Source organism: Tachypleus tridentatus, chromosome 3 (assembly GCF_004210375.1).
Source record: "Tachypleus tridentatus isolate NWPU-2018 chromosome 3, ASM421037v1, whole genome shotgun sequence".
NCBI classification, from domain to species: Eukaryota; Metazoa; Arthropoda; class Merostomata; order Xiphosura; family Limulidae; genus Tachypleus; species Tachypleus tridentatus.
The window spans coordinates 94,917,558-94,932,198 of NC_134827.1; the positions used below are offsets into that span (position 1 = coordinate 94,917,558).

At 33.9% G+C, this 14,641-nt stretch overlaps 1 protein-coding gene across 5 annotated transcripts in view; it reads right to left on the reverse strand.

The window, feature by feature from the left end:
• The window catches only part of LOC143247506 (uncharacterized), a 28,424-nt gene extending 14,207 nt beyond the window's left edge, over positions 1–14,217 (reverse strand). For 2 of the 5 annotated variants that reach the window (XM_076495748.1, XM_076495745.1), the window contains exons 1-2: positions 13,944–14,217; positions 4,419–4,552 (exon numbers count right to left, since the gene is read on the reverse strand). In XM_076495748.1, coding sequence (XP_076351863.1) covers positions 4,419–4,545 — 127 coding nt within the window. In that variant the 5' untranslated portion in view covers positions 4,546–4,552; positions 13,944–14,217. Of the gene's footprint in view, positions 1–971; positions 1,375–4,418; positions 4,553–9,424; positions 9,544–10,120; positions 10,316–13,943 lie in introns of those variants that run through there. The other 3 variants (XM_076495747.1, XM_076495746.1, XM_076495749.1) reach the window with 3 other exon arrangements.
• Positions 14,218–14,641: the final 424 nt, after the last annotated feature.

Below are 14,641 nucleotides of genomic sequence, written 5' to 3' on the forward strand. Positions count from 1 at the left end.
GTGGGGAATGGGAAAAGAGAAAGTACATCAGAAATGCATCACCAGACCCACTAGAGGGTAGAAGGAACATTATTAGAGTCCATGGTCTAATTCCAGTTGCCACCAAATATCTTGCCCTTTCAGACTTGGAAGCAATATTTGTTTGTGTACAAACACGTCTACTATGTCTGTAGACATAGTGCTAATTTTGAAGTGCTGACCAGAAGACCAACCAGATGGCAGCACCTACAACCAACTTTGCCTTAGCAAACCACATCTCAAACTTACCCAACACACGAAAACTGATACTAATTCTATTGGTGCAGTATTAACACTGCCTACATCCTGCTTGCACATAACTTGCATATGAAAGGTTGTGTCCATCAATTAAGCAACTAGAAACAGTAATGCCTATTGTTAATTTCACATTGTATGGACAAAACAGTGGTCTTAACATATTAACCTATTACATCTGTTACTTGCAACGAACATAACCAGTATTACATTAACATGCCCACAATGAAGGGGATATTGAGACCTCCCTCAGCCATAAAGCTGAAATTTATGCAAAACACGTACACACGAGCATCACATTTAGACTGCCGAATACCCATCTCTAATCTGAACTACTTTAATGAGAAATACACTTTTATTAGCTCGATAACCATTATAATATACAAGAAAACATTCCAATCTTTCAACTAAAGTGTTTTGTTGAGGCACAAATCCAACCTGTGTGGGTAGATTAATATAAGCAGTGCTCCAACAGTTATGCCTAAAGCTCAATATTTGATGCTACTTAAACAAAGAAACCTTGTTTTATTGTAAATATATACAAGACCACTATAAATAATAAGTTATTATACAGAAACTTCAAATAAATCTGGTAAAAAAAAAACTTATTCTGCAACTTTATGCATCACACTTAACATTTACGATGCTACAAGTGTAGCAGTAGTTTTTGTTTTGTTAATAGAATTTAAATGCCTAACCCTTCATTGTTTCCTCTCACCTCCGGATGGGAGGGGGTTGCACGAGGATTTTAAACCAAATTTGGTTCAGGTTGAAGTCCGAAGTTTTTGTTGGTTTCTGTAAAATCTGATTGGATGTATACCAAATTCCACGTGCATATTATGGTTGAGGCTCCTCTTAACACTACAAAAACGTAATCTGGGTCGTTGATCATTCTGGATTACGTTTTCTGCACTTGTATAATCTTAGCAAAAGACTAACTATAAAATCAGTAGATTGCCTGGCAAAATTCAAGATTCCACCACACTAGTCCACATCATCTTAACATCAATCATTACAAGATTTAGTTAGATTAACATGCAATCAGTGTTTGGACTAGTTCTCAGTTTCATTACGCTAAGAAATGAAACCATACGTCTGTGTGCTTGCGCATGCGTTCTACTTTTATTACGAAATGTCAAAACTGATACAATTTGTTACATAACGTCTTTGTACAAACGTTTCTATACGAATTAAGCAACCGGAAGTTGTGAATTATCCAATCGAAAGCAATAAAATATAACAGTTGTTAAATGTCTCAACTGTTTTTGCTTTCATTTTCTGTAATGTATTTCAATTTGTTTCTTTTATATTAATATTACTTCAGCTATCTATACAATTAGTATGACACTGTTTAAATGAAACTTTGCAAAAGTTCCACACTTAGTTTAAATCAAGTAGCATTGTTGTATCATTTGACAGATTATAAGTGGTTTCGTGTCAAAGTAATGACTTAATACCTCGATATTACTTGCTATAAAATGTTGATGGCTCGCGTATCAGTGAAACAATACTATATATATAAGATAATACATACATACACAAGTGACAAAATAGCTTAGTTACCAAACCTTTTGAACTACGTGTAATTATTTTTCGCTTTTTCTTTTAACTGCTTGCAAAACAGCAATTTTAAACTGCGCTCCAGTCGTAGAATAATGTCCCAAATACATAAAGCTTGAGGTAAGTACGCTCATTCACAACTGCGAAATTTCTGGAAAACTGGTCTTATGACAATCTAACACAACCAGTGTTATTACACGAGTCAAAAGTGCTTTAATAAAAAGTAGCAGCAAGTTAACATTTGTTATCCTTCACTGGGTTAAAAAACTTCTACATAAATGTACTTTGACTGTCAGTTATACACGGACTAATAACAGCAACAGTATGTAATACTGTTAAAATCGTTAAACTACTTACACGAACACGACTCCTACCTAATTAAGGATAAATCTGGCTAGACAGGAAGCAATGGAAATGTCTATAGCTGACATCTTACACTTTCGTAACTACTTTCTCATTTTCAGCACTTGCAATCATAGTTTACTAAAAGCTGTACTGTAAAATATAAACATCAATCGACATAAAGTGTTATTTGTCAATTGCTTATGCCTAAAGTAAATGAAAAAGACGTATTTTTGTCTTCAAACTTTGCTTTTGTGACCTGGGAGCGTATAACGAAAACATGATGGGAGACTATATTTGTGGGTTGATAGGTGAAAGTGGTTTGCATTACAGCCACAAATCTCAAAAAACTATTCATTTCTAAACATTTTTGTATACCTTTTAATATAAATACATGTAAATCTTGATTCATGTGTTTTATTTTGACCTTATGTAAATGAAAATGTGCAAATTTGCCCGTTTTTACATAGAAAATAGGTTAATTTCTAAATTTCATTATCCAGGTAACAAAAGTAAAGTTTGAAGGGATTACAAAATAATACTATCCAGGTCATTTTGTGTAACTAATATTCTATCCACATGATAAACTATGTAAAGTTTTACTGAGGTCATTAAAAGTGAAAGGATTCTTTCCTAGTTTTATCGCATGAAATAAAACTAATGTTTAATAATGGATTACTTTATTCTGTAATAATGTATTAAAGTATGTCCCAGTTCTCTGTAACAGTGCTATACTCAGTTCTTTAACTTTTTTTCCAAAAATTAGTTTACTGAATAAACATCCCAGTTTCTCCATAAAGATCTTAGTATTTAAACATGACGTAGGAACGGTAATAACAAAACGGTACAGAAACAAACAATGTTGGGATGAATATACAAAACCATACAAAAGTCACTACACAGTCACCAAATATTTCCAAGAAATATTATCTACAACTAATTGTAAATTTATTTCACTTGCAGGAATTCAAGTTTCAATAAAAGCATTTATAATGCTAGTCTTACAATGATTAGTTTCCATACATTTATTCATTCCCTGGTTACCAATGCAGAGATTTTTGGGTATTCATCCATACGTTACTTCTATATTTCTTGACACTGCCATTCCCACATTATTCTCGTTTGTTTGTTGTTTTTGCGTGTGTTTTTTTTTTTCAATTTCTCTATTATTTGTACCCCCCCCCTTTTTTTGTTTAACAATCAACATTAATGAATCACAGTCGCTATGAAGACAGCAGTTTTAGACTAACGTGACGAGTTATCTTGACAGGCATTATGTGTTGGAGTTAGAGAAATGTTACACTGCTTCTGCACTCAATTTAAAATGCAACATTTTTGGTGTGTAAATCATCGCAACAACTTCAATCATTGGCGAGCTAACCCTACTGACGTCAGAATACCCTACTGACGTCAGAATCAGAATAACCAACAGAACACTTAGCTCTCAACTACTGACCAGTTCTCTACTTCAGTTATTTACTTTTGGCAAAATTGAAAAGTCTTAATGTCTTTTGAAAACTTCGAAAGACCCACGTTAAGTGTCTTGTACAGTTTTCGTTTGTTATAACAAGACATTATAATGAACTCTAATATGCAACTGCCATTTTGCCCAGGCCCATTCCTACATACAAAGAACATTTTAGTGATGCACTGATTGATCATACAACACCCTTTGCTGTACTTGTATATTTTTTTTTAAAGGCCATGAGGGTAACGTCCAAACACGAGAATGGTATGTTTACTTTTTTCACAATATTTGGTTAAAGAAAATGAGTAAGTTTAACAGTTTTTGTGAACATTTGTAGTAAAACTCACGGAATGATAATTGCATTTTCAATCTGTACTACGTCGTATATGTTCACGTGAAACTACTGGAATTTCAACAAAATTGAGCCCTTATCAGCCGCGTCTGTAATTACATCTCAAATCGGTCAAGAGATGGAGCTACAAGCTAAAACAAACGATACCAGCTGCTGTAGCTGATCGTGCTATAGCTGCCAAAGATAATTCGATTGAGTCCAACGATCAATCGAAAAGCAAATTACGCTAAGTGCCTAGCCCTAATTCACCTTGGAAACGTATCAAACTTCAAAAGGTACAAAACTACCTAAATTACCAAATTCACGTCCATTTTACTCTCGTTTATTGATTTTATACTAATTTATGCGACAAATCCAGTTGTTGAGGGATGTCAGCCTGAAAAAAACCCACTAAAGTTAAATAACAGTGAAACCCATGCTTACCTTCTTTGGTTGGAAGTACAACCTTCTCCTCAGTTTTGGTAGGTTTCATTTTTGTAGAATCAAAATGAACTAATTCATCCTTGATGGCTGGAGAAACCTTTGGGAGTTCTTTCTTGGAGCTGGACATCTTAACACTGAAAGTTCAATATGTAAAAACTATATAGTCCAAAACGTTTTAGTGTCACATATATACACTACAGGTATCTACAAAATGTAGAATTTGTTTCAGGACCTTTCACATGAATAGCAATTTGAATTCCATTAGAACTAATGCTGAAGTATTATAACACAGACCCAACAGGAATTAATACTAAGAAATAAATGCCACTTACTACGTACGCTAAGCTTCCACACACACCCTGTAGATTTACAGAACTACTACACTTATTTCAAAAGTCCTAATGAATTCAAGTTGTAATTATTACTGTTCATCTGAAGAAGAAACAGTTCTTGTTTCAAGTTTGTACTCGAAATTTGCAATTTACTACGCTAAATCAAAAAATGTTGAAAAAGCACTGTTTTACAATTACCTCAATTGTGAATAGCAGAAAAAAAAACTTTACTGTGAATATTTCGAAAAATAAAACTTATTAAAAAGATAGATATCCATTTTATTCTTCAATCATTTCGTGTGAAATTTTAGTACTATTAAATAAACACGTAAGAACAAACTATTTCAAACATTGGCACATTAGTGCATCTGCTGGAAATGAAAAACAAACAACGCACACACTACCGCATGATGGCAAGAGATAATCCCTGGTTCCTAATTAATGATGCTAATAACGTGAAATCTTATATGGACTGGCTTGTACAAACAGCTTAGACTAAAACTTTGACATATCAGGGCAGTGACTCGTTCAGTTAAACTAGGTGAAGACATGTAACAAATTACATTGCAATTAGGAGAAACGTGGATAACGAAAAAATCTAATTTAGAGCAGGGGTCGTTAACCCATGATTAATACCAGGATGGGGTCATAACCCTAACAGACTAGGGTTCTTGTCCTACATAATGGTCTTTCCTTAAGGCGGAGTGAAAGTTGTAATTAACAGCATCCAATATATGACAGTAACTGATGGCTCCGAGATATCCATCAGATGAGTTACTTTATGGATATGATGGTCAACTACTTGTACATTTAAATATATCCTATTAAAATTTCGGTAATTAATCACATTTTGGTCTTATAGTAAAATCCAACAGCTAATACATTCAACTGTTGTTAGTCAACAGGAAATAAACATGTATTACATCCGCTTTACATGAAATTCAAATTACACGACGGAACGTTTCGTAAAATTATGATTAATACTATTATGGTCCCTATATATATACATGCTGCGGAAATGTCAGGCTTAGGAATTAGCTTTTGACATATTTAAAGTTTTGTTCCATCTAGTTTTCCTTTTAAAATTTATTTTCCTAGCATTATTTTTCTTTAGCTATTTAATGGTTGTTCTACAAGGTGGCCCGTAAGTCCCTACTTATCCATATATCTTATGTATCTGTGTGCTGTCCCTCATTCTCGCTGCATAATATTATGCGACGCCATGTTCTGCGAGACATTTTCCTCAGCATAGCAGGGGTTACTGTTCCAAATGCCGCGGTAACAGCTGCCTTCAACTCATCATTAGTATTATAACGTTGTTTAGACGCAATGTGGATGGGTAGGGATTTACGGGCCACTCTGTAAAGTATGCGTCGCACTTGCATATTCAGATAAAACCGAGTTTACCGAAAACCACTGGGACACGTTCAACAAGACACTATTTTGTAGTTCTGAATCTTCAAGTTTATGAAAACGGAGCAAACTTTATCCAATATAATATACAAGTATAAACATTTATTTCTCAGAAACGCAGTTTTTTTTACGTGCTTTACGGATACCGGATGGTCGCTTCTACTAGGCTGCAAAATATATAACTGCTCATGCCAAAATCTAGAAGATTATTTAAATTCAATGTTTCTCACTTTGCAGGTAACCTTGAATTTATCCAGAACTACATGACCGATCTTTATCATTCAAGAACAGACGAGGCCGTAACCTAGGGACTTCAACCTGATATTCCCTTGAAGGACACTTATCTACATTCTTATATAACGTGTAGCATTACAGATAATTTCAAGGAGCAAAAGCAGACAGAACAAACCGACTTTGACCACAACGTGAAACCTTAATAAGGTTAAGGGGTTCACACTCCCTTTACCAGCATTATTACTGTTATTTAGCATTTATCATCTTGGAAGCAAATTAACTATATTTATAGGTGGGTTCCACGTCCTTACACATACACGCACACATACATAAAACAACTTAAATTTCCTTCAGAGTATGGGGCAGGGCACACGAACATCATATCTTAAAAATGCAATGAAAAAATGACCGCCACTATTGGAATACCACACAAACTCAGTTGAAGTTTCTACTACAACAGCCATCACGAGGACGATGTACGAACAGTTTGAGTTGTACCCCATTCCTGCTTTGATCCGTAATCAAATTTCATCTCGTAAGACTTCTCGCCCAATGACCATCCATTAAATCACATGAAACACTATAATAGGGCATTAAGAATCGGGTGTTAAAAGCGAGTAAAATATAGCATTCTTACCGCCACTACTTCATCAGACACCTCTTCCTACCAAATCATCCGGACCATCCCACAGTGTACACCATAAAGTATATACACATTTCTTAAACATTATACACAACTCTTAGTTATGTAATAATGAATACTGTAATGTTACAAGTTGTGTAAAGTTGTTACCATAGTATCCACCCCCACATTTGATATTCATAACCACGATAAATGAAGAGTACCTCATCTTGTGCTAAATAATCTAAACTTTAAAATCGCAAACATTACTCAGTAACGCATTAAGTACTACCAATAAACTTCTGACAACCTGACCTGTCGACTTATGAAGATTAAGATCACATAATATAGCTATAAAACCTTTACTTAATATAATAAACACTATAACTAAACATTTAACCAGTTAAAACTTACAAGCAGGAACATTTATAAAGACATGATAAAAACTATTTGCCCGACAGCAAACATTAATGGTACGTTTCGGTAGTTTAACGGTACCATAATTAAGACAAACGGGCATCTTAACAAAGAGGTTTAACTTCACAACTTTACAGAAAGATAGTATAAATGTTACACATAATAAAAATATTCCTTTCCACATATGAGCGTTAACACCAGCTAACAAACATTATCTTGATTTGGTAAATTATTTAATTTAAAACAAAATGCTATTAATTCTTTGATATTCGATTCATTTTGAGCATTCAGTTCAGCTAAGCATTGTCCATGCCTTCTTACCAAAAGTTCTTCTTCGACAGTATTCACCAAGGACAATTTTTTAAAACGGATGTCTACCTTAATGACAGCAGTATAAAGTTGTCAAGACGTCAAATTTTGCCGTTGGCCTAATATTATTATTATAGCGCATTTTAAGCGTTTATTCACTTGTAGACAACAGTTTCAAACCTTCTTGCACAAGAAATCGTGGTTCAATGTTCATAAGAACTAACAACGGAGAATTCAGAGAAAGATTCGGACAGCAGAACCAACAACCAAAGTTAACAAATTTGTAGGCACGTGGAATCAATTCAGTATTCTTAACTTATTACATGGAGGACACGCATCTTGCCTTCTGGGAAAAAGTACCCTCAGAATTATTAAAAATTAAAAAAGTTGTATCGTTCAACCACAACCTATTGTCCACAGACAGAGGCGTAGATTTTTTACACCCGATGGGAGAGATGATTTTTGCAACCACTTATGTGGACTGTTCAATTTGCAAATTGGTAGTCTTTGATTACATGAACCTGAAAGCTGTAAACATGCAGTCACAGAGTAACCTTGCTGCCACGATACTTGCATGTATACTTAGGCCTACTGACTGATACGAACTATCGCTTAGATCGAAAAGCTTAGAAGCACGTCTGTATTAAAGATGTACATTTCCGCTACTGAAAAAGCCTACATCTAGGCCTAATTATGTAATTCGATTGGTAAGAACACGAGAATCACAAGAACAAACACAATTTGTAGGCCTGTGATGCATCCCCCATCCCCCCAGAATCTACGCCCCTATCCACAGAAGAAATTAAGTGACAGAATGTAATGTATTTGGTGATGATTCCAGTAAGATTTCTTCTGGAAAAGAAATTAAATATAAAATTAAAAGTATAGTAAATAATTAGATATTAAGTTCTTAAAGCTTTGTGCAGCCCTAAGAAAAAGTAAATCCCTGCATATAATCCAAGTTAAGTGATATTAGTCTTACTGATATACACTTATGTACAGAGTTTAAATTTTACAGTAACTTCACAGTTTACCTATAACAGGTATGGTAACTAAAGACAGTAAAATTAACACATCTGTTCCAAGATGTAGTGTGTTAAAAAGGGAATATTTAAATAAGTGTATCGGAAACCACATCTGGTATACAACGCCGTCTTATGAAAGATAGTGTAGCCTTTTTTCTTAAAACTAATAGCTTTTCATAATAGTATGAAAACCTTGTTCCGATACAATTGGAAAAATAAAATTTAACCACAAACAGGGGTTTTAATGTTGCCATCATGGAACTACATAAAACACGAAAATTCACATTTTAGTAAACAATGTATTAGATTAAACAGCATACTACTATATATTAGTACTATTATATATACAAGGTTAATCAGCCCAGTCACCAATACGCCGAGCACTTATTTCTACATTCAAAACCATTAAATATAATTAAAGAAATATGAACTTGTATGGTTGCAATGACAACACTGGTAACACTAAGCGTAACTCAAACACCGTCTTAATAAACATAGTTGTATAAGTAAGTAATAAAATATTAATTTCCCAGTGAAGATTCTAGGTCAGATAACACACTAATAAAATGTTTACTTAGTAGGACACTAAACGTTAGAACACAACTAATTAAGATATTAATCACGTACTATAAATCATATGAAAATACAACAAACCTAAAATGATTTATAAATCACGAAATCTTCAAACTTTGACTTCGCTTTGTGCTATTACTGGAATGTGATACAACTGGGTGTGTACAGGTCGTATTATCGAATTGGGTCCAACAGTTTCGCTAAGTTATTCAGCGCAAATAACAAATATACAAAGTTCATAATTACACGTTTTTTACTTCGCTACATTAACTTTGTGGAGTCTCCAACGTTAGATAAAATCTTTCTTTTTATCTTACACTTGTTATTAATAAGCATTTATATTCGAACACAATTTATTTCAACAAACAGGTTTATCTGACACCCAAATTCAATAAGCCTGTAATAATCAATTACTAATGACAATCTAAAGAACAACGTGGAAATTTTAGTTTCTACTTTTACAATTACTTTACTGAAGTTAGGGCCTTTTTAACCCTAGAAATAAATATATTTCACAAATTTAATTTACCTAGTAGCTATACAAGAAATTATTGTAAGTCCAGGAGTACAAGTTAGATAATCCTAAATAATATAGCAACAAAAACTTAAAATTAATATTGTCGGTTCCCAGTGTATTCTCTACAGCGTTACTTTACCAAATTATTTCTTAGTTCTTCAAAAATCAGACATGAAATGAAAAAATTTCGAACAAAAACTGAAAATGATTAAAGAATTTCATATTTCCAAAACATTCATATATCGGGAGCGTCAACATACCCTAGGTTGTGTATTAAAAAGTTAGTTCAAGCCAATTTTAACTAATTGATCCAAGTTTCTTTCCAGTTAAATTATCTTTGGCTATTCCCACCTCCCCGTCCACCCACGAATATCGCAACTATGGTGAAAGAAGAAACACCAATAGAACAGAGCAGAGCAAAAGAGGCTAAGTTCGCCCAACTACAGAAAGCTACGAGCTCGATAAACCCAATATGGTGAAGTATATACTCTGTGCTGAGAAACTAAGTGATGACGTGTCTTCCGGAACTACACCAAGACCCAAACTACACTCGTATGACGCACTTTAAAGTGTGATACCAAAAAAGGTTAATCTGGAACTAGTGACAACTATCACTTACAAATGTTTAATGTATAAAAAGCACAACTTCTGACAAACGTAAACGAACTCACAAATAGCTTAGTTAAAACATTCATTTTCGTCTGCCACTTACACACTAGTTTGGGGTACGTAATTCTAACAACGTGCATCTCAGGACTGCTGGTACGAATTTTAACACTTGCTAATAAAGTAGGGAACAACGTTTCGGCCTTATTAGGTGTTATTATTCTTATTATTGGTCTGAAGATTACCTAAGGCCGAAACGTTCTCTGCTTCATTACTAACAGTGTTAATACTCACAACAGTCGTCCTAATACATTTTCACATCAAGTGGGTTCCTCGTCATCACGAATTAATTCTAGGAATGTTTCACTTTCTTCCTCCCTCTTCAGTTTTTACCACTACGGACGATTAGCAGTCTTAAAAAGAGACTTGCATGTTTAAGGTTACGTACGACCTGAAAAATATTCATCAGCACATTACATCAATTTAATTACAAATAGGCCTAAGGTCGAATTAGGTTAAAGCAAGTTTAACATATTCCTATTTCTCTCCGTTAAAGCGTAGTTATTTTTTCAACCAATGCCTATACAGGAGTTTAGAATATACTTAAACATTTTTACACTTTTTACCGAAATTTTAGAATATCAATTGAAAGCGTGATAATAAATGGTGATTCATAATTAGGGAATATTCCATTCAAGTGGGCGGAAATCTAATACTTTAAACACCCTAAACAAGTAACCTCTCCTGAGTGGGTTTTGAACTATACTGTCCACACAATACCAATCATTCACAAAATATATTTACATTACAAAGCATCTGTACCAAATACAACCCACCTGTTTTTCACATACAATATAACAACGAGTTAACCACTAACTACAGACTGTACTTTTTGTTACAAACTGTGGATGTAGGCTCAAAGAGAATTATAATACAATTAAAAGTATGCTTATTTTTTTGACATTTAGCTATAAAATTTATAGTTTTTGATTACCAATATCTATGTAGCTCAAACAAAAGTTACAAATGCCTGAAGTTAATTATATACATGTAAGCCTTACATAACTTATCTCAAAACACTAAATATGAATATAATAGCATGCCAAATAGTTAGTCCTTTGGTTTTAGCAAACCACAACACATTATTAACCATAAAAGCAAGCATATATTTCAAATACCAACAGAAACGTCAGCATAAGGTTGCTAATCGTGCAATTGCAGTATTCCTACATCACTAAAAAAAAATTACATTTTCTAAAACGAGTTTTCTGGGAAGTACTTAACGGAAAGTGTTCGAAGTGTCCCATTATAAACTGATGTTTTCACATATTTTTAGTATTATATTTACAAATTAGATCGATAAAGATATAATCAAACCCTTAAGTATAGTCCTAGTGAATGTCGTGTTCTTGTGATGAAAGTACTTTAACATTGGGTTCTATTATATAAAAATGGTTGTTCCACGAATAACAATTATCTTTCTAATTATCCGAATATTGAACATTCAAAATTTATGGATTTTAGTTCGTAATGTCACTAAATAAATAATAAAACATTATTTCAGTAACACATACATAACAAATGTATACTCACAGGCTACGTTTTGCATACTCTTTGAAATTTAAATTAAAGTAAAAGTGTTGTGGAACCTACCTAATAATAAAAATTATTTTAGGTTTAAGTTTTTTTTATTGTAAGACACCCATTTAGAGTAAGTAAAAATTAAAACATACTGTAATATGAATTCGAAGCCTCTTAGTACTGTCTTAGGTGTAGTAATTTTAAGTGTAGATTTTACCACCCTCCAGTAGAACACCAAATCTTGGTTACGACGATTTTCGTTGTTATGTTCGGATGGTGATAAATTAAGATTTAGTGCGCGCGCGCTTGTACTACAAATTAAAAAATAAAAAGCAAGTTAGGGAAAACTTTCTTCAGAGTTGTCTGTTTTGTTTTTGAATTTCGCACAAAGCTACTCAAGGGCTATCTACGCTAGCCGTCCCTAACTTAACAGTGTAAGACTAGAGGAAAGGCAGCTAGTCATCACCACCCACCGCCAACTCTTGAGCTACTCTTACCAACGAATAGTAGGATTGACCGTCACATTATAACGCCCCCACGGCTGAAAGGGCATGCATGTTTGGCGCGATGGGGATGCGAACCCGCGACCCTCAGATTACGAGTCGCACGCCTTAACTACCTGGCCGTGCCGGGGCTCAGAATTGTGACAGACCGATGCACGACTGAGTGCACTTAGGATTTTTCAGCGTTTCAGTTCTTACATTACAAGTCGAATTTTCTTCTTGAAAATGTGAGAAGTCAACTATTGCTGGTAAAAACATCAGTGAACAAACACCCAGTAGTGTGCCCATATCTACTCACGCATTATGTTTCTAATACTTCAAAGAGGAATGAATTAAGTATTGTATTAGCTAAGTAAGTACAGTGGCGTGCTTATGTTAATACACTGAAGACATTTTTCCACTGACCAAGGTCACGCTACCGGGAGTTCCTGTAACATGATTTAAGAATTACTCCATATGTACTTCTACTGCATCCTTTAAGACCACCATGTTAAGTTATGATTATTTATGTCTCGTTGCAACCGACAACTACCTGCACGAGTTTATCAGAACTATTACTATTGTGAACAGTTTAAACGCTTCTATATTTAACTTCCTCTTATTTATAAGTTAAAAAATAACGATTTGTAAAATCAGTCAACAACTTACACACTGTCTGTAACATGTTAAATTTACAATCTCTAATGATTAAGATTCCGCAAATTTTGAGTCAAGTTTAAAACATCGTTAATAACATTAACAGGACACAACTTCCCCAGTTGTGAGTTAAAATAAATAACGTAAGTAATTACACGTTTTTGTTGTTGTTTTTATTAAGTAGAAAATATTCAGCTGTAAACAAAAATTTCAACTTAGGCTTCGCACGTTTATAGGAAATGTGGTATACAAAAGACAGCATAACTTATGGAAGCTATAGAGGTTGAAACATCAAAATATTTCTCAAATTTGCTTCAATCTTGGCAGATTACTTGATAGCTGAAGAACTTTTAGAACATTGCCTAATTTAGTGGTACGTCATCTTCCCTAGAATAACGTCAAATGAATATTGAAACAAAGTTCATGTCATCTAAATTAAGTTAAATTTTCGGCATTGTCATTGTAGGTATTCAAACAATGAAACAGCCATTATTTCATTAGTTCATATACTTTCCTTTTTCATTCCTGTATGCAAATAATAAATGACATATTAAAGCTGCCATGCAGAAATAACAATCCACTCCATTCTCGCATATTCGCACACTGTCTAGTCTATTAGTATTACTACACTTTTACAACGCAATTTTAATTTGCTATATAAACCCATACTCATTCTGATCTAAAAGTAAAACAACCCTGTTCTCTTATCACCTTCCAAAAATATTACACTAAAATAAATAATAAATGTATTTCTTACTGCGTGTGACAAGCCACAAAATAATATCGCTGAAGGTCGTTTTCAATCGCTGAAAAACTTTTTCCTAATACAGCTTTAATAGGAGAATATTCACCTAAATATTCCCCCAGGCAGAAGCTAGTTCTTAACTTGAAATACTAGGACTAAATGTTATTTTACTAACAGTTTTAGTACGAAAGAACAGCCTAGAGAAACCACAATCTGCAATGCAGCTCTCGCACGAACCACCCAGTTCCAACTAAACTTTCGCGCTACACATCAACGTTTACTGTACGCAATCTCCTTTCGATGACTCATGCAATACTGAGAATAGTGGAGGGGTGGCAGTTTATCAGTTAAGATAGTAAGGAGTGCACAAAAATTATCTAGGCCTCAGTATTATAAGGTTACAAAATAAATATGTTAACCTTTTAGATAATTTTATTTGTTCCCTTTATACAGATACTAAGCCAGAAAATTAAACACAGCCCACAACCACAAAATTAAAGATTCAATTTTAGCTTTGCAATACGTAGCTCCCCTCTAGTATTTCAGCAATAAGTATAAAAGTTTATAACTCTGACATTCGGGGTTCGAGCTCAGTGGTGAAAACAGAGAAGACAGTACACGTGCGCTAAAATAAACGTACAAATAACACTTCCTTAAGGTTTATCATAAGAACTAATGCAATTAAATATTTTCATAATTTTCTAGTAATG